The following is a 27,874-nucleotide window of genomic DNA, read 5'->3' as shown; positions in this document are numbered from 1 at the left end:
TGCTATTCTGTATTATGATCTGTGGATCATAAGGGAATCTCACATTTTTATTGGGATTTTAACAGCTGTTAACATTAATGAAATTATCACACATAAAAAGTAGTTTAGAGTAATGTTAATGGTCTGACAAATACATTAAAACAAGAAAGTTCAGAGTTGACAGATACTTCAGCCAAGATTTTCAAAAGTGCCTACTGATTTTAGGTGCCTCAGTTTGGGCTGTTCAACTGGAGACACCTTAAAGGGGCCTGATTTTCAGAAAATGCTAAAAACCAGGCCCCTTACCGACCTCTAAAGTTGGGCTCCCAAAAATCACTAGTCACTGCTGAAAAATCTTGACCCCTTAAAGTAGGCATGGAGTGACTAGGAACTGAGGCAGATTTATTAGATATTATGTAAATTTCATATAGACTGCTGAAGTTTTTAGTAAGTTGAAGCAGTAACTCTTAAGTTTTCTTGCTTATCTTAGCTAAAAATCAGACTGTTACCATAACAGTGTAAATTCATTATAAAGCCATACATCTGTGTAGAAGTTCTTCAGTTATGTTCTCCTATAGACCGATGGTTTTGTGTATCCATCGCCAGCAATGGACATCCAGCTGGAAAAATTCAACTCCTTGTGTGAAAGGTTTCGCTGAACCAGACAAAGAACAACAATTCCAATATTAGACTCAAGCTGGAATGAACTATTTCATTCAGTTCTTGCTATGATTTTATAAGAGCTCTCTACACCTCCAGTCGTTCTGAAACACAAGGCACAAATAGGGAACAGACATTCCAGCAAAGAATGATTGTCTGAAAATAGCAGTCCACAAGAGTCCTCAATCCAGCACTTGAAACATCTCTACTGTCCAATTCTATGCCACATCCTCTAGATAATCTGCAACATCAACATCACTTAACTGAGAAATGGTAAGATCTTGTGTGAGGTCTTCAAGCTAGAAAACAAAATCAACCGGACAAGATATATATATATTTATTTACATTTCAAAAATCTATTAAACTATACAGTCCTGCAAAAAGCATCTTGCTAGCTTATGGCCCTGCCCTGAGGGATAGCTCAGTGGTTTGAGCATTGGCCTGCTAAACCCAGGATTGTGAGTTCAATCCTTGAAGGGCCATTTAGGGATCTGGGGCAAAAATCTGTCTGGGGATTGGTCCTGCTTTGAGCAGGGGGTTGGACTAGATGACCTCCTGAGGTCCCTTCCAACCCTGATATTCTATGATTCTGTATCAATTCCAACATATGAGATACTGTGTGCATTCAACTGCCCATTAAGTTAATGAGAAGTACCTTATAGAACTGGGCTCCTAATGCCACTACTTTATTTTTCCAACCAAATAAAGAACAATTGGTTCAAATGAGAAAAAAAAAATATTTTAAATCAAGTAGATTTGGAGTCCACTTGCCCTGTTTACAATTTTAAAAATGCACTGAAAATTTTTGGAAGGTGATGTAGGCAATAGGCTGTTAGCATGCTGTCACCAAAGAACAATTCAGCTGGCAGCAGTACCTATTAATTCTAATATCTCAGAGTTCAACAGAATCCCAGCAAAAATACTTCGAAGTGTTCTAATTTAGAAAGGGCATATACTCTAACAATGCAGACAGAGGTATGGAAATTTGATAGCCAGCACTGAATAATGAAAATATGAGCACAACTGAGGCAGTTAATAAAAACTCTAGCATATGCAAAAAGATTACAAGAAAATTTCTCAACTGTTAGTTACTACACAGTTAGACCAAATGACCTTTTAAAAAAAAAAAAAAAAAAAAAAAAAGAGTCAGTATAGAATCTAACCCTAACAATAAGTGAATGGTTATAAATAGAAGGCAGTTTTAATGAATGGCATGACTATTTCCACCTGTACCCAAAGTGTTTATTACGAGATGACAGTTGTCCAGAAAGGACAGCCAAACATCTAACCACAATATCTAATAAAAGATTAAAAGCACGTCCACACAATAAAAGTCATACTTTATCACTGGCATTCAAGTCTTCTATTTCCACAGAAATTTCTTCTATTTCTTCACCAATACTAATGTCACTTTTTTCTGAGCGATGACTGGTACTGATGACAGAAAAAAGAATAAAGGTGAAAATAATTAGATTTTCTTTTTCTGCTGTACAAGAATTCCCACCACACTCACACACCTCTATAGGGAAGAGTCTTTAGGTTAGATAGCCCAATTTTTACAGAAAGGAAATTTAAATGATAAAAATATTTGAGAACACAACTGTACCTAAATTAAGCTGTGCCATGTAAATTGTAGGATCAGGACCTTAAATATTATTGCTCAATTGTCTTCCCTTCATGCTGCTGAGTTTTCTAGATGCAAGATTCAATTTGGACTCGTATACAGACAGTTAGCTAAAAATAATAATTAAAATGTATAAAAAAGTAAATGATAAAACTGCATTGTTGAGAAGAGCATATTTTTCTTGGATAAAAACCCCCTAAAGCTTGTCAGCATCCTAGAGGACACTCCTGCCTACAGAAAGTATAAAGAAGATTTATATTCACAGATGTATAGCAGACAGATGGCAGCATTGTCAAACTGATCATGATAAGATTGAACCTACTTCGAGTTCAATATAACTAGAAAACTGAATGATGTTTACTATACATTAAATATCACACTGTAGCAATATAAGTATTTTTCCCTCTTACCTGTTGAAATCATCAACATACTCCTCTTCATCTCCAGTTCCTAAATAATGAAAAAAAGTATTTTACTGAACAAAACAGATTCCCTCTGTAGGAAATAGAAATATAATTTTGATCTCTTTGTGTGTCAGAACAGAGTATGTAAATCCAGCTATAGGGAGCAGGAAGAGTAGATCCTCTCAAAATTTGTATAGATTAGAAAGAGAAATCAAGTCTGATGTTAGCTAATCGCAACCTAATCTCTTTTCCTAATTTAGACAAACCCTAAATCAAGCGCAGCATTTCAGTTAATTGGACATGGCTTTCAGCTCTGTAGCCAAACAATTAGTAGTTCTATTTTGTTGTATAACTTGATACTTCAGAAATTAGTATATCATCATCATCATGATGCAAAGGAAAAATAGGAAGAATAGTAAGAGACCAATATGGTTCCATCAGAGCTCTTTAATTACTTGAAAATCAAAAAGGAATCCTGGAAAAAGTGGACAAATTGCTACAGAGGAGTATAAAAGAATAGCACAAGCATGAAGGGACAAAAATCAGAAAGGCTAAGGCACAAAATGAGTTGCAATTTGCAGGGGACATCAAAAGCAATAAGAAGTTCTTTAATAATACATTAGGAACAAGAAAAAAAAAGACGAAGAAGTATAAGTCCTCTGTCTAGTAGGGAAGGAGAACTAATAACTGCTGACATCAAGAAGGCTGGAGGTATTCAATGCACATTCTGCTTCAGTCTTCACCAAAAAGGTTAATGGTGACAAGATACTCAACACAATTAATATTAGTAACTAGGGCTGTTGATAAATCGCAGTTAACTCATGCGATTAACTAAAAAAAATTAATCGCGAATAAACGTAGTTTTAATTGCACTGTTAAACAACAGAATCCCAATTGAAATGTATTAAATTTTTTTGGATGTTTTTCTACATTTTCAAATATATTGATTTAAATTACAACACAGAACACAAAGTGTACAGTGCTCACTTTATATTATTTTTGATTACGAATGAAATAGTATTTTTCAAATCACCTCATACAAGTACTGTAGTGCAATCTCTTTATCGTGAAAGTGCAACTTACAAATGTAATTTTTTTTTTGTAACGTAACTCCACTCAAAAACAAAACAGTTTAAAACTTTAGAGCCTACAAGTCCACTCAGTCCTACTTCCTGTTCAGCCAACTGCTAAGACGAACAAGTTCGTTTACATTTACGGGAGATAATGCTGCCCGCTTATTTACAATGTCACCTGAAAGTGAGAACAGATGGTCGCATGGCACTTTTGTAGCCGGCATTCGTATCTACGTGCCAGAAATGCTAAACATTCATATGCCCCTTCATGTTTCAGCCACCATTCCAGAGGACATGCTTCGATGCTGATGACGCTCGTTAAAAAAGTAATGTGTTAATTAAATTTATGACTGAGAATTGTATATCTCCTCTTTTGTTTTACCCGCATTCTGCCATATATTTTATGTTATAGCAGTCTTGGATGATGACCCAGCACATGTTGTTCATTTTAAGAACACTTTCACTGCAGATTTGACAAAACGCAAATAAGGTATGAATGTGAGATTTCTAAGGATAGATTCAGCACTCGATCCACAGTTTAAGAATCTGAAGTGCCTTCCAAAATCGTTCCAAAAGGGACGAGGCGTGGAGCATGCTTTCAGAAGTCTTAAGAGAGCAACACGCCGATGTGGAAACTACAGAACCCGAACCACCAAAAAAGAAAAATCAATCTTCTGTTGGTGGCATCTGACTCAAGTGGTGAAAATGGACAAGTATTGGTCCCCACTGTTTTGAATCGCTATCAAGCAGAACCCGTCATCAGCATGGACACGTCCTCTGGAACAGTGGTTGAAGAATGAAGGGACATATGAATCTTTAGTGCATCGGGCACATAAATATCTTCCGACACCAGCTATGACAGTGCCATGTGAATGCCTGTTCTCACTTTCAGGTGACATTGTAAACAAGAAGCAGGCAGCATCATCTCCTGCAAATGTAAACAAACGTGTTTGAACGATTGGCTGAACAAGAAGTAGAACTGAATGGACTTGTAGGCTCTAAAGTTTTACATTGTTTTATTTTTGAATGCAGGTTTGTTTGGGTTTTTTTTACATAATTTTACATTTGTAAGTTCAACTTTCATGATAAAGAAACTGCTCTACAGTACTTGCAATGGGGGAATTGAAAAATACTTTTTTTTGGTTTTTTTTACAGTACATGTATTTTGTAATCAAAAATAAATATAAAGTGAGCACTATACATTTTGTATTCTGTGTCATAATTAAAATCAATATATTTGAAAATGTGGAAAACACCCAAAAATATTTAAATAAATGGTATTCTATTATTGTTTAACAGCATGATTAGTCACACGATTAATCAGAATCAATTTTTTTAACTCGCTTGACAGCCCTATTAATAATAAGGGGAAGGAATGTATGACAAAATAGGGATAAAAAGATTAAAGAAGATTTAGATGAGTTAAATGTATTCAAGTTGGCAGGGACTGATGAAATTCATCTTTAGGATACTTAAAGAACTAAATAAAGGAACCTCAGAACCACTAGCTAATTATCTTTGCGCACTCATGGAAGATGGGTGAGGTCCCAGAGGAGTGGAAAAGGGCAAACATAGAACCTATTTTTAAAAAGGGGAACAAAGATGACCCAGGGAATTATAGACCTGTCAGCCTAACTTCGATAGCTGGAAAGATACTGAAACAAATTAAACTATCAATTTATAAGCATGTAGGAAATATTTTAGGGAAGTTGTATGGCTTGTGTTATACAGGAGAGCAAATTAGGTAATCACAATGGTCCCTTCTGGCCTTGGAATCTAGGGTTATAAGGAATAGCCAGCATGCATTTGTCAAGAACAAATCATGCCAAACCAATGTAATTTCCTTCTTTGACAAGGTTACTGGCCTACTTGATAGGGGGGAAGCAGTAGATATATAGCTTGATTTTGACAAGTCCCACCTGACATTCTCATAAGCAAAGTAGGGAAATGTGATCTAGATTAAATTACTATAAGGTGCATGCACAACTGGCTGAAAGACCATACTCAAAAAGTAGTTATCAATGGTTCGCTGTCAAAGTGGGAGGGTGCATCTAGTGGGGCTGCAGGGATCAGCTCTGGAGTTGGTACTATTCAACATTTTCATTAATGACTTGGATAACAGAGTGAAATGCATGCACATAACATTTCCAGAAGACACCACGCTGGGAGGGGTAGCAAGCACTTTGCGGGGAGGATTACAATTCAAAATGACCTTGACAAACAGAACTGGTCTGAATTAAACAAGAAGAAATTCAATAAAGACAAGTGTAAAGTACTACACTTAGGAAGGAAAATCAAATGCACAGCTACAAAATGGGAAATAACTATTTAGGTGGTAGTAGTGCTGAAAAGGATAGGGGGTGGGGGGGGTAGAGTGGATCACAAATTGAGTATGAGTCAACATTGGGATGCAGTTGAAAAATGGCTAATATTTTTGGGTGTATTAACAGGAATGTTATATGTAAGATACAGGAAGTAACTGTCCTGCTCTACTGAGCACTGGTGAGGTCTCAGCTGGAGTACTGTATCCAATTATGGGTGCTACATTTTAAGAAAGATGTGGAAAAATTAGAGAGTCTAGAGGCAAGCAAATAAAATGATAAAATGTTTAGAAAACTTGACTTATGAGGAAAGGCTACAAAAACTCGGCATATTTAGTCTTGAGAAAAAAAAAGACTGAGGGGACAGCTGATAACAGTCTTCAAATAACTTAAGGGCTGTTATAAAGCAAACAGCGATCAATTGTTCTCCATGTCCACTGAAGGTAAGATAAGAAGTAATAGGCTTATTCTACAGCAAGGGAGGTTTAGGTTAGATATTAGGAAAAACTTTCTAACCATAACAGTAGCATAACAGTATGCTCAAGAACAGGCTTCTAGGGAGGCTGTGGAATCTGTGTCATTGAAGGTTTTGAAGAACAGGTTGGACAAACATCTGTCAGGGATAGTCTAGGTTTACCTCAGTGCAGGGGGCTGGACATTTCTATGATTCTATGTTGATACTATAATTGGGAGAATTTCAAAGACACAAAAGGCAATTAGAGGTGCCTAAATCCCACTGAAAGCCAATGAGAGTTGCATGCCTAACTTCCACTTGTGCCTTTAAAAAAAAATCTGCCTTAAAAACCTATGCTACCATTCTAAATAAAGATCTTAAGTGAACACTAATTCTGAGGTGCATTTCCATGCTGAATAAATTTACTCGTCTTATATATTTTGCCATAGAATTGAGAACAATGGTAACTGGACACTGATGTCATCAAGCATACATCCAGGAATATATTACAATTCCTGAAAAAGTAACTAACTATGTAACACTAATAGCAATATGGGGAAATGCTTCATAAAAGCTAGTATCATATGATCTTAAGCTGCTTTACAAGACATTTTATTTTTTTCTTACAGTAGGTTTCCCTCTGGTGTTCTAGTCAACAATACCTTACTGACAAGCAGACCAACTACAAAATTGTCACCAAAATGTACGCATGGGGTGGCTTGAATTTCTGTTGTATGTGTAAAATAATTCTGGTAGAAACATACAAATAAAATTCCTGCCAGTTAGTAATTTTGTATAAAGAATATCTTGCTTCTCTTACTCAAGCAAGACTCCTGCTGACTCCAATGGAACTTTTACCAAAGTAAGACAGCAGGTTTTGGCCCAGTATCAGTATATTTCAGTGTCTCAGTTTCCTTGAGGAGCTGAAATGGAACTCAAATATAAGCATATCAAAACTAGGATGTTTAAGTTCCCTCATGCTCAACAACTACTTGCCTAATTCAAGCGATCCAAATTTTGCATTCACCAAGCGTAGATCTTTCAAAACAGAGTTTCTATTTGCATCTGTAACCAAAAAAATATTTAAAATCAGAAATATGTTTGGTTATTGTTTGAAAAAAAGAGCATACTTAAATACATCCACCAACCAATTAAGTCTAGTATATTTTTCTATAGGCGAATATTATATTCCAATTTTAAGAACCAACCCTGCAAACACTTACAGACATATAATCATATAAATGTAGGACTGGAAGAAATCTCGAGATCAACTAAGTCCATCTCCCTTCTCTTCTGCCCTACTTAAGATACAAAAGGATTTCAATATTATACTTACTGTCAGGCTCTTGTAGTGAAGGTGCTCCAGCAAGGGAGCTTAGCCCACTCCTTAGGGGGGGTGCATCAGAAAGAGATGCAAGGCTTCCTCCTTGTTTGTTGGACTCTGTTTTCCTAAAAAGGGAAACAATTTGTAACTAGATATGTGACTCTTTTGTCTACCATCCATTAAATATGTATGCACCTAGAAACAATACTGTATGCAGCAAAAGATCAGGTGAAGGAACAATTTACTCTACAATCTAAAAAAGGCCAAAAACTTTCTACTGGAAATTGGTGGTAAAAGTGTCAAGCAAGACATGCAATAAGAAAGTTATTTTCTCACCTATTCATGGACTTCTGCCTGCCTTCTGTCACAAACAGATCTCCTGCATCTTCTTCAGTATCACTATTTTTATCAGGGGGCCTTTAGTTATCCCCACAAATACCATGTAGCCAAGAGGAAAAGATTGAGGCATAAATAAATATATCAACCAGTTTCTGCTTTTGAATTATGATCAGTTTTGTTCAACAAAACTAGGAACAGTCATATTGTAGAAAGCATGCCCCTTGAGATTGCAACAAAATGGATTTCTTTCATCGCCACATGATAAACTGGTTTAGCTGCCATTACATTTAGGAATGGAATATAGATTAACACATTATTTACAAATAAAAGATGCAACAAGCACATTGAAAGTCTAAGTTTAATCTTCACCATTCCCAGAAAATATTTTCAGTGACCAAGTTGTGACTGGTTTCATGTAATGTATTTTACACTCATCTAATGAGATGATGTCTGAGCAGAATCTGATTTTGAATTAACTTTCTATGGTTTTGGTGAGTTTAATGTATATTTAAACAAGTTATATAAATTTATGACGACTCCATGTTACATGTACATACACATGAAATATGATACACTGTGGCGGAAGATTACAAACTATTATTTTACTACACGTATAATAAGTCCTAAAATCTGTAGAGCCTTGCTAATTAGCATTTTGCTAATTCATTTACCACAATTTGCACGCACAAAGATGCCTTACTATGGAATTGCTATTAATATCTGCATGCTACATAAATCAAATTAAGATACACAAGTCTAAAAATGTATGTAATATTGATATGGAAAGAGATCATTAGCATAATCCATGTAATTTGACAAACCTTGTTTCTTTTCTGCCATGGAGATTTGTTCCATACAAGGCAATTTAGTTTTGCTGCATAACAAAGGCTTCTTTTCTTGAACTCTTATCTTTCAAGCATTTTCAGGTAGCAATTATAAATAAGTATTACCATTCAAGTCATTGGCCTTTGATGCTTTTAACAACTGATGACCACTTGAGTACTCATGTAATACTGTAGTAGTAAAATTCCTGAACATGGTTTTTATTGCATTTCCTTATGTGACGGGTTGGATCACAGAAACCCCCTTGGGAGCTGCCACCTAATGTGCAAAGACTACCTCTGCTCCTGTTTTCCCTGCCAGCTCAGGACTTCAGCACCCTGTCTTGCTGAGTCAGACACTCCTGTCTGGCTCCAACACAGACCCAGGGTCTGAATCACTTGTCCCAAAGCTGCAAGTTTACCTGAAAACAGCTCACAGTAGAGTGCTTGTCTTTAGCACTCAGATGCCCAACTCCCAATGGGGTCTAAACCCAGATAAATTCGTTTTGCCCTGCATAAAGCTTATGCAGGGCAAACTCATAAATTGTTCGCCCTTTATAACACTGATAGAGAGATATGCACAGTTGTTTGCTCCCCCAGGTATTAATACATACTCTGAGTAAATTATTAAATAAAAAGTGATTTTATTAAATACAGACAGTAGGATTTAAGTGGTTCAAAGTAGTAACAGACAGAACAAAGTAAGTCACAAGCAAAATAAAATAAAATGCACAAATCTATGCCTAATCAAACTGAATACAGATAATCTCACCCTCAGAGATGCTTCAGTAAGCTTTTTCTCAGACTGGACACCTTCCAGGCCTGGGCACAATTCTTTCCCCTGGTACAGCTCTTGTTGCAGCTCAGGTGATAGCTAGGGGATTCTTCATGATGGCTCCTCTCCCCTCTTTGTTCTGTTCCACCCCTTTATATATCTTTTGCCTAAGGCGGGAACCCTTTGTCCCTCTGGGTTTCCACCCCCCCTCACTGGAAAAGCACCAGGTTAAAGATGGATTCCAGTTCAGGTGACATGATCACATGTCACTGCAAGACTTCATTACTCACTTGCCAGCACACACATATACAGGAAGACTCACAGGTAAACACAGTCATCTGCAGACAATGGTCCTTGTTAATGGGAGTCATCAAGTTTCCAAACCATCATTAATGGCCCACACTTTACATAATTACAATAGGCCCTCAGAGTTACATTTTATATTTCTAGTTTTAGATACAAGAGTGGTACATTTCTACAAATAGGATGATCACACTCAGTAGATTATGAGCTTTGTAATGATACCTTACAAGAGACCTTTTGCACAAAGCATACCCCAGTTGCATTATAGTCACTTATTGTCAAATTTTTCTAAAACTATCCCAGTTACATTATATTGACTTATTATCAAGTTTTTATAAAACCATATAGACTGCACAACGTCACACCTTACATTTATAAATACAGGTTAATTGTATTGTTTGCTAATTATTGCACAAACCTATTAGGTTCTTCTAACATTATTTTGTCTTTTGTTTTGAATTATTAGATTACAAACACGGGTCTATGAACTGTAGAATTTGCACTCATGATTGTTATATTTAGTTTTCAAGGACAGTAATTAACACAGATGCACTGGGCGTGTTATTCTAACTTATGAATAAGGCTGTGATTTGGTCACAGAATCCATGACTTCCAAAGACTTCTGTGACTTTAGGAGCAGCAGGTGGCAGGGAGGATCCCCGGCAGATCCTCAGAGCTCTTGCCCGTGCCGGGTGGCGGGGGGGATCCCCAGAGCTTGGAGAGGGGACGCCAGAAGAGGGGGACTCTGGAGCTCCCAGCCTCTCCCACCCCCCGCAGCTGCCCAGGCTACCCATTTTGTCATGGGTATTTTTAGTAACAGTCAAGGACAGGTCACGGACTTCCGTGAATTTTTCATTATTGCCCATGACCTTTCCATGACTTTTACTAAAAATATCGTTGACAAAAATTTAGCCTTACTTATGAACCATGATGTCAGTTAAAAGCCAAGGTAATCCGGCAAGATAAAAATGTAGGAAATTGCAACAATCCTGGGAATCTACCTGCTTTGAAAGACACTATCATCATCTTAGATTCAATGATTGGAGGAACAAATTCCTTTTAAAGTTTCATTTTAATATTTTAAAGCTGCCAGTTTAAAGATCATGCACAATTATTAGATCTCTCTGACACTGGTATTCCCACCTATTGTTTTATCCCAGTTTATGACCTCACAATCAGTTGGCTGTAGAAATTAACATGATGTTACAATCAATTAGTACTTAAGCTGCTAAATAAGCAGGAGCAAATCAAAGGTGCTATTTTAATCCTAATATGGCTACTGATAAAAATGAAAAAATAATCAAAAAACAATAGAGTTCTTTCTAATGCATTTGTTCAATCTTTTTCATGAGAAGTCAGCTGCTCTTTAAATATATTATAGGAGCATATCTTGTAATTTTTATTTCCCACTAGATAACAGTCATAAATAATCCCTTTCTGAAAGGAGAAAGGAGTTTGCCAGTTTATTAGAAATAGAGGGGAGAATGATCTTGTGTGATTACTTTGTGCCACACCAGGATCCTCCTAGCATAAGAGTGAGCATCTGATACTGCAGGGCCAACATAAGAGGGCTTAAACCAGTGGTTCTCAACTAGGGGTATGTGTACCCCTGGGGGTATGCAGAGGTCTTTCAAGGAGTACATCAAATCACCTAGACATTTGCCTAGTTTTATAACAGGCTACATAAAAAGGACTAGTGAAGTCAGGACAAACTAAAATTTCTTAAAATGACATGTTTATACTACTCCATATACACTGAAATGTAAGTACAATATTTATATTCCAATTGATTAAATTTTATTATATGGGTAAAAATGAGAAAATAAGCAATTTTTCCGTAATCACAGTGATGTGACACTTTTATATTTTTATATCTGATTTGTAAGCAAGCAGTTTTTAAGTGAGGTGAAACTTGGGGGGTACGCAAGACAAATCAAACTCCTGAAAGGGGTACAGTAATCTAGAAAGGTTGAGAGCCACTGGATTAGACCACCTTGCTGTCTGTTGCCAATGTAAAAGGGAAAGAGTGGGCATGGATGGGGCAACCTCCTGCTACATCAATCTTCAGGTGCATTTTTGGCCCACCCAAAGTTAGTACAACTTTAAAGTTGCTCTAACACAGCACAGTGGAAATGGCTCTGCTCAGAGCTGCAGCAAGGTCAAGGGAATGAGAATGTGGGCTTTGACACCTTTGCACCTTTCAGTCAGACTTGCACTTCAAAATATCATTTCACTCATCATCAGACACTACAAAACCACAAAGTGCCCTAAAATGTTTGGGCCTGCAAAGCTGACATGTTCCGGAAGAACAGTTACTCTACTGAAAACAAGTCCGCTTGGACACACTGGGTAATAAATGTGAACGCTGATTTATATAAGGGAACTTTTTCCATGAGCAAAAGTGTCTTTCCTAATACTTGTATTGTATGAAGCTGGTGCGTCTGTGTCTGTGTGAGAGAGAGAGAGAGCTAACAATATTTTCTTAACTACTCCAATACTGTGGGTTAGATTCTGCCAGTCCTTCCGAAGTTATGCAGAGAAATAAAGATTCTCCCCTCCCACTTGTGCAGCTACTTTAAGGTTGGTCACAGCTGCATCTCCAGGGCTCAAGGAGCATAGGGTTTGTACCTCAGATACTCACTCCTGGCATCAAATGGGTTGGAAAGAGCAGGTTTTAGCAGAGCCAAGGCTCCACCTGCCCTTCTCCAACCCCACCAGCCAGATCAGTTGGCTTGATATCAGAAGGAACTATGCAACATCCCCAAAAGGGTGAAAAATTACTCACCAGTGCAAGCAGGATGTTTTACAGTGCACCCACACACCACCTTTTACTACAGGCTATGTGCAAATAACACATCTAACCCAAACCTACTAAGCATAAAATAAATGTGTTCACTAGGGAGCACGGTTTACTTACCAGCCATAGTTTCTCTCCGGTTTGGGTATGGGGTCATCAAAAAAAGAATCTCCCTCTATGTCATCCTCATCTACAGCTGGATCACTTTTTTCTTTGGTATTTAAGTCTCTGTTGTGTGGTTGAGAAACTAGCTTTGTCTCATTGGGAAGAAAGTGAATGCTGCTTTTGCTCTTTGTTTCTCCTGATGAAATACTTGTATCACTTTGACTGGTTTCAGCAACCTTAAAAACAAATAAATAAATCAAATTTACAGGAGGGAAAATGCCTTTCCTTGAGTGAAGTCATGGAAATAGTTTCTCATGACTGAATTGCAGTCCAACTGTTAATAAAGGACCATCAGGGAACACACACTATGCAAGTCATCCACGTAATCAATTTTTCAAATTAGATTATTTACATGACATTCCCCTCTCAGGGCACCAGGGAACCTGGCATACCCAGCAGAGGCTGCTACGGAGCTTTTACTGGCCTGGGGTCTTTGTTACTGTCCGACAGTACTGCCAATCCTGTGACCCCTGTCAGAGGGGGAGGAAGGCCCGGGACAAGGGGAAAACAGCTTTAGGACCCTTGCCCAGCATAGAGGAGCCTTTCCAGAGGGTGGCCAAGGTTAAAAGGGGGGCTCTGAACCAAGAGAGCCCGAATCACAGACCTCCAGACTGGAACGCTGGGAGAAGACCCCAGCCCAGTTGGAACCCCAGGGGTATTGGGGTGGGAAAAGGGCACAGGCCGCATAAACCTTCCCACATGCGAACTACGAGTGCCATCGAGCACACCCGACCTAAGGGGGGGGGCGTGAAACTGGAAGGGCCTGGTGTAATTCTCACCAAGGAATGGGAGGGATACTGGGGCATCCACGGGAATGGGGGTAGGTTCGAACTTCCCCGGGTCACTGGCTAAAGTGACCCCGCTCAGTTTGGTCTCGAAGGGGGGAGAGATGTGACGAACTGGGACTGTTCTTAATGTGGTCTTTGAATGCTGAGTGGGGAGTGTTGGCTGGGAAGGCAGGGGAGGTTGGCTAGGACGGTCTGCATTGGGGGATGGGAGACTGGCCTTGAGGGAAGATACCTGAGCATGTAACATGAGAACCCAGGAAGGGGTTAGAGGCCAGGTGACACCTCTGCCCGGGAAACTGAACAAAGGCTGTGGGAGGGGTTGCTGAAGGGAGAGTTTCAGGAGCTGGCTGGTGGAATGGCTGGGAGGCAGACAGGGCTCTGACCTCCCAAGGGGGTTGTGGGGCCCTGGGACCGCCAAGATGGACCTAACTGGGGGGGATCCTGTTGTCTGTGCCTGCAAGACCTGTCTTGGACTGTGTTCCTGTCGTCTAAATAAACCTTCTGCTTTACTGGCTGGCTGAGAGTCATGGTGAATCGCAGGAAGCCGGTGGTGCAGGGCCCTGAGGCCCCCCCCCCCCACTCCATGACAACTGGTGGAAGCGGTGGGATTTTTCTATTTTTGTACCCATACAACTGTATCAACTAAGAAAAAAAAACCTATTTCAAAGCCATCTAAAAAGAGCGCTTTAAAAAAAAAAAAAAAAAAAATTCTATCCCATCCCCTCTGTAGGACTTTATAATATAGGTTATATCTAGAAGCAAAGTCAAATGAACCAAAAATACTGTAATGCAGAAAAATGTACTATAAATTAGTAAAATTTACTTTTTGTGTAGGCAATTTAGTTGCTAACTAGGCATGTTTCAGTCTTCCACTTCTGCCTGAGCAACCTTAATTCTGATTTTTCCTAATATTTGAGTACTTTATTTTTTTAACCTTGCGAACATAGTTAACAGACGGTGTCGGAATATAGAGATAGAGAGATTAAGTATGGGGGCTCTACAACTGGATTATTTATGGGACAAAGCTAATGACTTGTGTTCTAAACTTGGTTCCAAGACTAACTTGCACCACCGTAATCAAGGTACTTAACCTTTATCTCTCTATTTGCCAATCAACGGTATAAAAAAAGAGGTTATCAATATTTACCTACCACAGGGGTGTTGCAAAATAAATGTTTATGAAGATACTATATAAATGTAAGAGAGACAAGGTGCATAAGGTAATAGCTTTTATTATACCAATTTCTATTGGTGAAAGAGAAGCTTTTGAGCTCCACAGACCTGAAGAAGAGCTCTGTGGAGCTTGAAAGCTTGTCCCTTTCACCATCAGAAATTGGTCCAACAAAAGATATTACCTCACCCACCTTGTCTCTCTCATATTCTGGGACCTGCACAGCTACAACACCACTGCAAACAAAATATCAGTGCAAAGTATTCGTGTGCAGAACTATGTAAAGTCACTATGCTAACATGGCACTCCATGTTTCCTAATGATTTCCATGACCATATGTGCTCATTTTTCCAAGTAAAATGCTGTTTATTCGAATAATTATGGCACAAAGTCAATATAAACTGAGAATTAAGCTATGGTTCCCTCCTTCTTATGCAACACCACAAGTAGTAAAGCCAAACTGTGCTGTTAATGACAACTGTACAAACCCACTGGCATCAAAGGGGTTTTGAAAGATTTAGACGATTGGAACTTAAACAATTAGCTTGATGATGCACAAGAAAGGATGGAATACTGTTTACTCAGTCTTAGTTGCATTGGCTCTTACAAGTTGAACAGGAATAAAATACAATCAAAACTTACTAGTTAATATTCAGCAGATATGACTCTGAATGCATACAAGCAACAAATCCATTGAGTAAGAAAGTGCTATTTTTACAGTCACTTTTCAGAGTAGAATCACACTTTAAAGGTAGTCAGTGAAGGTGGGAACAGAACTCAGAAGTAGAGCTTGGTGGAGAAAGATAATTCCATTTTGTGGAAGTCCCGCCTGCCTTTGGAACAAAACCTCAAAATGTATACTTTCTCTGCGAAAGAGACTGGAGCCCCATCTCCAAGGCAAGTCTACATGATGGGCTGCCCCAGAGGCACGGACCTCAGGAACCAAGGAGCTGGGTGAGCAAGTTAGCAGAAAGCCAGGCATGTTTCTTGCCTAGGTTTTGAAGGAATTTAATCAAAGTGGAACCATCTCCATGAAACTTTTCAATTTCAATGAATCAGCAAATTCTGATGAAAAAGTGTTACACTGGAATTTTTCCAACCAGCTCTATTCAGAAGTATTTTGTTCTCAAATGACATTCCGCAGAATACCAGTGATATTTTTCCAGGAGGTGTGCAGAATGAAATAATTTGAAACAGTTACTGGATGACTGGCTATTTAGAGGGTGAGGTTATTCATGAGAAACTCTGTTAGTTAGAAAAACACTGAACTACATTCATATGGCTTGTGGAGGGGCACTCGATCCATTATATTTAAAAAAACAAACCACTCAGCATTTTGACTATCTTTACAACAGACCGCAGACCCTATGTAAGCATTACATGGTCTGACAGACCTAAGAGGCAGCCTCACAGGGAATTCTGACAATTCTAACACAGAAGAGAACGATTTCTGCAAGATCTTCTGAATAAGGCTCATCATTTTGGAAGTTAAACATAGCAAACAGCATTATAGTAATTTCCCCACATCTGAATTATACTTAGTTTTCCAACTTCCTTTTCTCAGAAATAGTTTGGCCAATTCACCTCAAATTGGCCAGAAGAGTTACTGTTTGTCCATAGACAAGTCTGCATCAGGACTGAGGAGGAAACATCTCTGAAGGAACTTAGAGCAGTAGTTCTCAACCTTTCCAGACTACTGTACCCCTGAAGCCAGAGCCGTGCCATCCGGCACTGTATCCTAAGCTCTGCCACCCGGGACTGAAGTTTGTAACCTAGCTTTGTGTGGCCCCCTGTGGTGTGGGGTCTCGGGCAACTGCCCTGCTTGCCACCCTCTAATGCTGGCCCCGCACTTGCACCCCCCTCAAACCCATCCTGTGACACCCCCTTCCCCCCCGAGGGTCACAACTCCCAGGTTGAGAAACACTGATCTAGATGAGTTGACATACCTCTGTGTGCCCCACAAAGGGTACATGTACCTCTGGATGTGAACCACTGACTTAGAGGAATGTTGATAATCCATTTTATAATTCAAATATTGTTGTAACCTTAACTATGGAGAGAGCTATTGCCATTCCATAATACCTTTAATGACAAATTTTAATACAGAATTGAAAAAACTCATTCATTTTACAAGTACTTGAGAGGGAAGTCAACTAATAGACATGGGGTTTTAGCATTTATATCATTCTCTCCCACACACTCTTTTTCAAATTAAACATCCTAAAAAGTTAGACATTTTAAATGTGAAGAGGTCAAGAGTGGTATGTGCCGGGGAAGTTGGATCATTTGTGATTTACAAGTTATCTTCCAAAAGTGTTTATTAGTTAATCTCGAACCACATTACAAGGCAAAAGAGTCAGTTTTAAAAATTATTCTTTCAAGAAATATACTACAGTGGGAGAGCAAAACACCTCATGTTATATAGCAATACTACTAAAACTGAAGTTATATCAATATTTCCACTTAAGTTTCTTTTTTAAAGGGATTGTAAATATTAGTGGAAATCTGATGCAGACAAGGTTGCAAACCAAGAGCAATTTTTTCTAAATTAAAACTCAAATGGCTAATATTTTTATAAAAAGCTGATGCTTAAAGTTTAGTTGTTTAAGATCCTATTCGCAAGCCTAGTAACTAATAAAGTACATTAAAATAAAATAAAATTTGGCAATTAAACTATTCATATACTCTAATCACTTGTGATGCAAAACACACAGAAAAGAGCATAGATAGTAAACTCTGAAAGGTGGCTGTGAAATTTTTTTCAGAAAGGTCAAATACACAATAGTAACTATTTGTTATAGTCCTGATTTATACCATCCTTATACAGTAAGATCCCACTTCCCTTATCAAGACTGAGTGGTACTTTAACCTACAATCACTCCCAGTTTTAATGGGAGAATGCAAAGTAAAGTACTAAACATAAATAAGGGTAGCAGAATCCGGTTATCATTTAAAGACAAGAAACAAATGCAATATGCAACAAGAGGAAAGGGAGATGATGAGTAAGCATGACAGAAGTAAAAGCACGTACATAATGGTTCCAAATAATTTTTTTAAGGATTTATTTTACAATTAAATATAATTTATCCCCACTAGCTTTCTATCTACCCATTATCATCTGGTGATGTCTTGTAGACAAGAAGGTAAAAATGGATCTTAAGGAGGGTTGTGAAGGAGAAGGTTAATGGCTTCACAGATTAGTTTTGGGAGGGTATGCCAAATTAATGCAACATTATGAAAAAAGCCCCTAGAAATTCAAACTTGAAGACATTCTACACTTAAACTCATGCGGTTGTCGTTCCCTCCACCCTTCAACAGCATTAGTTAACAATGAAGTGCCCAACAGAAAGCTTAATTTTTCATCATTTGTTAATATGATTTATGTAGTAAGCTTTTTATGTGTACAATATTCTAAGTATGGTGCCTTAGAGTGCCATTTCTATACCTTTACATTATATTAATAGCTAAATTACAATAAACTTTAGTGTTTGCATTGTCAGTTTATTTTATTTTTTAGTATAATCTGTTTTTTCCTAAAGGAAGACTAAAAGCACCTGCCAGCATCTTCTCCTCTCATGCATTTTACCTGCTCACCAGCCTTGTCCAAGCACTTTTTCAGTTTACGATGTCCTTTAAACCTTGGTATCTAAGCATAAAATAATAATAGCACAAAGAAATAAAAAATAAAAAAAAAACATGAGTAGTTTAAACCACTCTAATCTGCATTTATATATAGCAAGTTTTTTTAAGCAGTAAATCATTGCAACTAAATTTTCCCATCTTCAGAGATGTTCTCTCTGTGGCCATATGGAAATTTTCATGAGCACATTAACAACCTATCCTCATCTGGAAGAGGTAACTGTCTGGCAATTAAAATAATGGACACTGACTAACATCTGTTTCTATATGAACAAATTTCATGAGGAACTCCCCAGAGAAGCCTGTAATAGAAGCGTTTTTAAACTAAGGATTGAGGGAAAGCCAACAGATATGGAGGAGCACATGGTTTGGACAGATACATCCCTTAGGGAAGGATTTATTAAAGAGGATACTCTAAAAGCAGCACTCAAGGAAGATAAGGCTGTTGTGGAGAAGCTAAATGAGTTTTTGCATCCATCTTCACTGCAGAGGATGTGGGGGAAGATTCCCACACCACAGCCATTCTTTTTAGGTGACAAATATGAGGATCCGTCCCAGATTGAAGTGTCAATAGAGGAGATTTTGGAACAAATTAATAAGATTCAATTTATTAAGTCACCAGGATCAAATGGTATTCACCCAAGAGTTCTGAAGGAACTCAAATATGAAATTGCAGAACTACTAATTCTGGTATGTAACCTATCACTTACATCAGCTTCCATACCAGATGTCTGGCAAATAGCTAATATAATACCGAATTGTAAAAAAAAAAAAAAAAAAAAAAAAAAAAAAAGGCTCCTGAGACGATCCTGGCAATTACAGGCCAGTCAGTCTAACTTCAGACAAACTGGTTGAAACTATAGTAACAAACAGATTTATCAGACACATAGCCTATGTCTCTACTTGCAGATCTAGAACACCGGGTGTAAAACCAGCCCTCAGAGACAGCAGCAGCGAAAGCGCTGCTGTGTGTTCACACTGTGCTCCTTGTGACTGTGGAGCATGTCCACATTAACAGCTCTTGCAATGCCACAGAGAGCAGTGCATTGTGGTAGCTATCCCAGTGTGCAAGTGGCTGCAGCGTGCTTTGGAAAGGGTTTGCAATGCCTAATGGGGCAGGCACAGTGTCACATGATGCAGGTTTCCCAATCCCATTGTTCCATGGGCATCCTACTAGATTGCCAGCTGTTTTTCAAATGAGGGGGTGGAGAGTGTGACAGGGAGTGTGTTGTGTGTGTATGGAGGGAGAGACTGTGTTTTGGGGGGTAGAGTGTGTTAGCATGCTATCTTGTAAGTTCAGACAGCGGCAGGGGGAAACCCAACATCAGCCCCCACCCCCGCCTCTCTCTCTCACACACACACACACACACACACACACACTCTGCAGCAGGAGCTTTCCACAGTAATGGTTTGCTTTGTGTCCCGGAGCAGATAAGCATGCGGGCTGTCAGAAACAGAGCTCTGAAAGGGGATATACGCATGCCTGCAGCCGAGTTCAAAACAATGACCAGAGTTGCCACTTGACTTCAGGGGATTATGGGATGTTTCCAGAGGCCAATCACAGTGCAGTAATGCAACACGTCGTCCACACTGACATCCCGGCGCTCCAGCCCAGGCACAGCAAGCTCTATGCTTCTCGTGGAGGTGGATTACCAGGAACGCTCAGCTGTAGAGTCCAGGCGCTCTAAGTGCCTTGCTAGTGTGGACACCTCAGGAGTTATGGTGCCTGGGGCTGACTTAATGTGCTCTAACTTGCAAGTGTAGACAAGGCCATAGATTAACACAATATGCTGCGGAAGAGTCAACGTGGCTTTTGTAAAGGGAAATCATGCCTTGCTCATCTATTAGAATTCTTTGAGGGGGTCAAAAAGCATGTGGATAAGGGTGATCTAGTGGATAAGGCATATCCGAACTTTCAAAAAGCCTTTCACAAGGTCCCACACCAAAAGCTCTTAAACAAAATAGGCAATAATGGGATAAAAGAAAAGGTCCTCCCATGGATCAGTAACTGCTTAAAAGACAGGAAACAAAGGGTAGGAATTAATGGTCAGTATTCACAATGGAGAGAGATAAATAGCAGTGTCCCCCAGGGATCTGTACTGGGACCAGTACTGTTCAACATATTCATAAATGATCTGGAAAAGGGGTAAACAGTGAGGTGGCAAAGTTTGCAGAAGAAACTAAATTACTCAAGATAGTTATATCCAAAGCTGACTGAAAAGTTACAAAGGGATCTAATAAAACTGGTGATTGGGCAACAAAATGGCACATGAAATTCAATGGGGATTAATGCAAAGTTATGTACATTGGAAGACACAATCCCAACTATACATACAGAATTTTAGGGACTAAATTAGCTGTTACCACTCAAGAAAGATATTGACGTCACTGTGGATAGTTTTCTGAAAACATCTGCTCAAAAGAGCAATGGCAGTCAAAAAAAGCTAACAATGTTAGGAACTATTGTCATTAGGATATTATCTATTCCTTTCCCACTATAAAAATCCATGGTATGGCCACACCTTGAATACTGCATGCCCCATCTCAAAAATATAAATAAATATTAGAATTGGAAAAAGTACAGAGAAGGGCAACAAAAACAATTGGGAGTATGGAACAGCTTTAATATGAGGAGAGATTAAAGAGACTGGGACTGTTCATTTTAGAAAAGAAACGACTGGGGGGGGGGGAATGATAGAGGTCTGTAAAAACATGAATGGTATGAAGAAAGTGAATTGTTATTTACCCCTTCACATAACACATTACCAAGGGTCACCCAATGAAATTAATCGATAGCATATTTAAAACAAACAAAAGAAAGTACTACTTTACACAACACACAGTCAACCTGTGGAACTCATTGCCAGGGGATGTTGTGAAGGCCAAAAGTATAACTGGGTTCAAAAACAAATTAGATAAGTTGATGGAGGATAGGTATCAATGGCTATTAGTCAAGATAGTCAGGGATGCAACCCCATGCTCTGGGTGTTCCTAAACCTCTGACTGACAGAAGCTGAGACTGGATGACAAGGGATGGTTCACTTGATAAATTGCCCTGTTCTGTTCACTCCCTCTGAAGCATCTGGCATCAGCCACTGTCAGAAGATAGGCTAGATGGACCAATGGTCCGACCAGTATGGTTATTCTGATGTTTCTTATGTAAAGATTGTTATCAAAGCAATCACTTTATGTGTACAAAACAAAATTTTCCACAGAAGATAGAAAAGACATACAGCATTTCTCTATCTATTACATTTCTGATAATGCAGAATGATTCCCTACTGTCAGTTTACTACAGCTTTGTTCCGTTTCCTTTTAAGTGTTCCAAGAGAGGGCATTTCTACCATTTCCCTTTGGAAATTATTTCACATTGTAATAGACCTAACTGTAGAAAGTTTCTCAGAATGCTTACTTTTTCTTATCCTCATTGCAGTATACTTTCCTAAAAATTCTTATCCTTGATGCTTACAATTTTCAAATATTTGTGTACTATCCTGTCCCTCTCTTAGCTGTCATTTCCCCCTCATATGTACATTAATAAGCAAATTAAGTTCAATAAATACATCTATATTGCCCTCTCACCTAACTTGATTAGATACCTTTGAAGTTCCTCAGAGTCGTCTCTGGACTTTACTAACCTAAATAAGAAATGGTTACTAACCTCTTCTGAAACTGTTTTTCTTCAAGATGTGTTGCACACAGGGTGGATAAAAATCAATGATTTTTTTTAAATAAAAAAATAATCTGATTTTTTTAATTTAAATTGGATTTTCTTGATAAAATGCTTTTTCAGGAAAAAACCTATCTAAAGATAGTTTTAATTAAGATACATTATAGCTCAAAGATATCTCATCATGGAATAGGGATTATAAATTCTATAGTATAAGACAATATATTCATGTAATGTTTAAGAAAAGTTTTGTAAATTAGTTCCAATAGTTCATGGATTAGGGACTGTAATCAGGCATGGACTCACCCCTGCGGTGCCTCCGGCGGGTTGTCTCAGGAATTAGCTCACCCAGCATCCGGAGCGCCCTCTGCAGGCCAGGTGTCCCGCCTGTCGTTGGCCCCGTGTCCCTCCCGGACCCCGGTGCCCTTGGCTTGGATGCTGCCCCCCTGGCAGTACCCCACTCTCTCTCTGGGTCTCCCCACCCAGGGGAACCCCCACCCCTTATCCCAACGTCGCCTCAGTCGTGGCTACTACCAGTCACCATCTAGCCCCCGCGCCCTGGGGCAGACTGCAGTCTATCAGCCAATCATCACCGGCAACAAGGGGTTTGGACTGGCTGCTTTTACCCACCCTCAGGCTGCCCCTGTGCAACCCCAGTACCTATTTGGGCCTAGGACCAGGCCCTGCAGCCTGGGGAGTTGCTGGCCTAGGGCTTCCCAGCCCCCAAGGCCTTTCCCCAGCCCTGCCTTACTCTAGGTCCCCGGGTGAGCTCCCTGCAGCCAGGCCTGTCTCTCTCTCCTGTCAGAGGGAGACTCCTCAGCTTCTGGCTACCCTGGTCTTCTTATAAGGCTGAGTTCCTCAGTTTGGGGCGTGGCCCCAGCTGCAGCCACTTCCCCGATCAGCCGGGGTTTTGCTCCTTTTTACAGCCCCAGCCCCCTGCAGGGCTTTTCCAACCCCTTCAGGGCTGGAGCGGGCGTTCACCCCGCTACAGTGACCCAGTCTTATGGGGTTCCAGAGGCTTCTGTATAGATTATTTAGGTTAATCTTTCTATTTACCCATTGGGGCTCAGTGTAGAAGATACCATCAGAGATGCTTAGTTTTGCAGTTCTCAAACTGTGGATTTGTCTCTCCAGAGATAACAGCAAAAATGTTTTTAAATAAATAAAATAAATAAATAATATATATAGGTGAAAAATAACAGTCCTCAACCCTATTGTCACTCTGCAAATTTGTGTACACAGAGTCAATCCCTTACCTCTCTCTAAAAGTGCAAAGTTTCAAAAAGTTCAATGAATAGAACTCCAGAGAGGGAATAATGGAAACCAGTGTGACCATGAAAATTCTCATATGGGTCTGAGAACTCCCTTTGCTTTCAGGATCAGGAAATAGTGTGAATAAAAAAAAACAACCCTTCCTTCTGTATAACTGAGGAATTTCCTCTATGGCCCCCACTAAGGAAGAGATTGCACCTCCCGAAGGAGGACCTCCTCATGGGAGTGGTCCCTGAAAAGGGACGGGGAAGGGGAGATAGAAAGAAGATGAAGGGTGTATCCCAAGTCCACTTTGCTTAAGACCTACTGGTCTCTAGTGGGACTAAGACTTAAGAAGTGGGATAGCTGGTTGGCAAACGGTGGGATAGGAGAGGCTGGCACTCTGGAAACTGGTAGGCTGTCCTTGACAAACATCAAAATGTTTGCTTACAACTCCTACTTTGTCTGGATGAACCAGGAGCCGTTGGGTGATGAAGAGGAGGAAGCCAAAGGCGGCTTCACTGGGGCCTCCACTGACTGCTTTAAAGCAAGATCTACTGGAGCAACTTCCTCCCTCTTGGCACTGAAAACAGTCCCTGATGTGAGATTCCCCAAAACGCTTCAGGCAATTGGACTGCAAGTCACTCGCTGGCATCAATTTCTTGAAGGAAAGCAGGGCTTGAAACCCAGTAACCAAGGCATAACCCAACAATGGAACCAAAATATTTACAAACACTTCAAAAGAAAACTCATTTCCGTAAACAGTTTAAACTACTGAAATTACTAAAACGAGTAACAACCATATAAACATCGGAAAAAACCTGCAATAGCAAAACCACACTTTCCAACAACCGTCAAAGGCCGTAAGAAGGAACTGAGGTGGGTAGGCAGCAGCTCTATCCTTTATATCTTTGCAAGGTGGCACATGCAGCAAAGGGCGCACGTGCCATCCAAACAGGTACCACTGACGGAAAAATCTCTGACAACTGCGCACACACACACACACACCCCTCTCTGAAGTGGAATTGACGTGCAATCACTCAAAGAACTGTGTCTTATCTAAATTTAGATATCTCCCTGCTCACCCCTTTTCCAGATTATAAATGTATTAAACACTGGATATGACATGTAACCTTGAGGCATCCTCCTGTCAACCTTTTGCTATGAGTAAATTTTTCCTTTTATTTTTCCTCTTAGCCAGGTTATGATCCAATACTTCGCCTCTCATCCCATGATTTCATTTCTCATCTTGTCATAGGCCCTTTGAAAGTCTAAATAAATTATGTCAACTTTATCCACTACTTTGACATGTTGCAGAATTCTAGTAGATCAGTGAGATACTATTTTCCTATGCAGACACCATGCTAGTTAGATCCTAACATAATATGATCTTCCAGGTGTTTTATTATTCTATTTTTTAATTATAATTTTACCCTATTTAGCAGGTACAGATATATGGTTTACTGCTCTGTAATTCCACAAATCATCCATTGAGTCTTTTAACATAGGCACGTTTGCTATCCTCCAATCCTCCGGTACAGTAGCTGTTTTTAATGAGAGATCGCACAGTTTTGCTAGTGGTTCAACACTTTATACTTAAGCTCCTTCAGAACCCTTGGAAGTATACCAAGTGGGCCTGGTATCATAAAAAGCACAGTGGGTAATTAGACACAAAAGATGATTTCTAAATCAAGAACCAGCAGAAGCATCCACTGCACACAAACTGCACAAAAGCTCTGTAAGAATGACTGATTTTCCGGATAATTTTGTCATTTATATGCCTATTTTCAGGGAACAACTCAACACTATATGTTCAGTATGTCAAAGTATTGTACACATTTACTAAAATGGAGTTTGTAGACATTCAGGAAACAGGAAAGCCAATTATACTGTCAAGGCAATGCCAGCACCAAAAGTAACTGATTATTTGCTTGTTTGCTCTCTAAGAAGCAGTTACCCTGGACTGGCATATAGCTTGATTTCAGGGTGTCCTGGCCATCAGTATGAGATTAAGGATCTTGTATGAACAACTGTACTCCCCTGAATTCCCTTTTAGAATGACCAAAATGGATATATTTGATCAATAAATGTTTGGTAATGTCTTAAGTAGATTCTAAAACTTCTGAGCAAGAATAACCGGAGACAAGGTTCTGGCATCAGTAGGGTCTCATATCTGGTAAAAACTCCAACCTTATATAAATTGCATGTAGATAATTTATAAAATGGGGCTCGCCTATGCCACGAGATTGTTGTTAGGATTAGTATTTGCTCAGTCCTTTGAATGTGAAGCTCTATACAAGTGCTCAATATCAACCATCTCCCCTGGCTCTTTTTATTTTCCCCCCCCACTTTCTAACTATAACCTGTTTAAGTAAATGTAATCCGGAAGCGACTGAGGCACATACACTGATGTGTCAGAATGAAATCCTCCCTGTCTTAAGGGATTTTAACACTTTTTCTTGTCCGTTTTAATAAGTTTTTTTAAAATATATGTTTAAAGGGTATTATACTTTACTGTATGAAAACACTTCGTACATTTTATTTGTAATGATCACTGTACTACTTCTCAAGTCTATTAAAAATGCCAATCTTTAATACGTATGTTAGCTTTCAGAGTTAAAACTGTTATTTGCAATTATGAATATTTCTTCTACTTTCCTTTTCTGGGGGTTTGAACACCAAACGTTGAACAAAGGTTACCTAACTGACACGCACAAGTGCACAAAATACTTAAAGAACAGGATTAAGAAACTGTATTTGATAGCTGGTTAAAAAGCAATGATAAGCTGAGATGGCATCAATCAGACTTATTTTTGTTTACTAGGCTACAATGCATTACAAGACAAACTGGCACTTCCAATAAGCAAAGACTTTCCTAATGCTCTTCTATAATTTTCACTCTCTTAAACAAAATAAATGAATGAAAAATTCCAAAGCAGCCACTCATTACTAGTTTTCTTGATTATTTTCTTGCTATGCACTCTGACATTTCAAACTTTTTAAAAAATGTTGTAACATGCCTTCAGTTGTAATGTGCTTTATTCAGATATACTTGTTTTTTTTAAATTTGAGTGGCAGCTGAAGCCATTTATATAAGATGTGAATAATTACTTTAGTGGAATGAGTTCTGAAAACAAGTTTTCCCTATTAAACTGAATAAGTATGTTGGTGCTTTAAAAGAAGTGTACTTGCTCAAAGGTACTTTGCTGGGATGACTTCTGGCCTAATACAGATACAGGTGTTAATGAAAGTTAAAATTCATCAGTACACTTTTGCTCTGTTCAACATAGTGACAGCCAGTGATGTATAGTTTCAGTGATGTATAGTTTGTGCCAATTTTAATGTTTTGATAATTGAAATAAATTACCAATTTTAAAGTAAGATCTATGCAGTAAAAATATAGCTAGTATATAACCAAGCATCAGTTAAGTGATTCAAGTTGCAGAAACATATGGTGATGATCTTAAGTAATGTTTGGGGAAACTATTTAAATGAAACAGCTGTTAAATCAAGATGATGGGAATTCACCAGGGTGTTCCAATTAAGCAGCTTCTACCATGTGAGTTTTTCTGTCCCCTCCTCCATAAGCTGTACTATTCTATCCTATTTTATATATAATTTCAGCAATTGGACTCCCCTTCCTTTATCACAAGAATTTTCTTTTTAAAATTTAGTTTTTATTTTTACATACAAAAAATGAATCAAGTTTTTGTTGTTCTCTATTCTAAAGTATTTTTGGGAAGCAAGAGGATGGTTAGAGACTAAGCTGTATGTGATGTGTCATTCAGAACTGCTGATACATATATCAGAGGGAAAAAGGAAACAGTATGACTTTGAAACTACTGCTGGAATACACCACTTCATGTACTCCATATCCACATTCCAATTCCCCAAAACTGGAGTAAAATGGGAAGCAAGAAAACTAGTTTCAGTTTTTACGCATCTAAAATAAAAATTAAAAAAGGAAACCTTGTTATTGAGGAGAAAGTGAAGTGGACTAACCCTGGATGAGCACAAGTGTCCAGAGTAGTCTTTTTTTGTTTTGAATAGAAATTGCACAGGGTCACTTCGTTAACACAGTTGAACACATCAGTGTTTATCTCATGATGTGATATCATCACTTGTTGTGACAATTAGCCCCTCACCTTGTGCTGAACAATCCCACAAGCTGGCTATAATTTGCCACGACACCAAATTTTTTGTACTGCTTATCTAACAGCATGCTGCAACACGTCCTATGACAACCGTCAACATTTTACATTAAAACAATATGCAGAAAGTCATTTAGACATTGCAACTAACTAAATACTTTCAGA

General features: G+C 38.9%; 1 protein-coding gene across 2 annotated transcripts in view; it reads right to left on the bottom strand.

Annotated features, from left to right (window-relative positions):
- Nucleotides 1–857: 857 nt before the first annotated feature.
- Nucleotides 858–27,874, bottom strand: part of CEP43 (centrosomal protein 43) — a 45,479-nt gene continuing 18,462 nt past the window's right edge. The window contains exons 7-13 of one of the 2 annotated variants that reach the window (XM_065401586.1): nt 18,585–18,644; nt 12,995–13,215; nt 7,852–7,964; nt 7,512–7,580; nt 2,674–2,713; nt 1,980–2,073; nt 858–938 (exon numbers count right to left, since the gene is read on the bottom strand). In XM_065401586.1, coding sequence (XP_065257658.1) covers nt 858–938; nt 1,980–2,073; nt 2,674–2,713; nt 7,512–7,580; nt 7,852–7,964; nt 12,995–13,215; nt 18,585–18,644 — 678 coding nt within the window. The remainder of the gene's footprint in view (nt 939–1,979; nt 2,074–2,673; nt 2,714–7,511; nt 7,581–7,851; nt 7,965–12,994; nt 13,216–18,584; nt 18,645–27,874) is intronic. The other variant, XM_065401587.1, reaches the window with a different exon arrangement.

This window comes from Emys orbicularis, chromosome 3 (assembly GCF_028017835.1).
Source record: "Emys orbicularis isolate rEmyOrb1 chromosome 3, rEmyOrb1.hap1, whole genome shotgun sequence".
Classification (NCBI taxonomy): domain Eukaryota; kingdom Metazoa; phylum Chordata; order Testudines; family Emydidae; genus Emys; species Emys orbicularis.
Note: the sequence above shows the minus strand (reverse complement) of the source record. Positions and strands in the feature narration are given on the sequence as shown.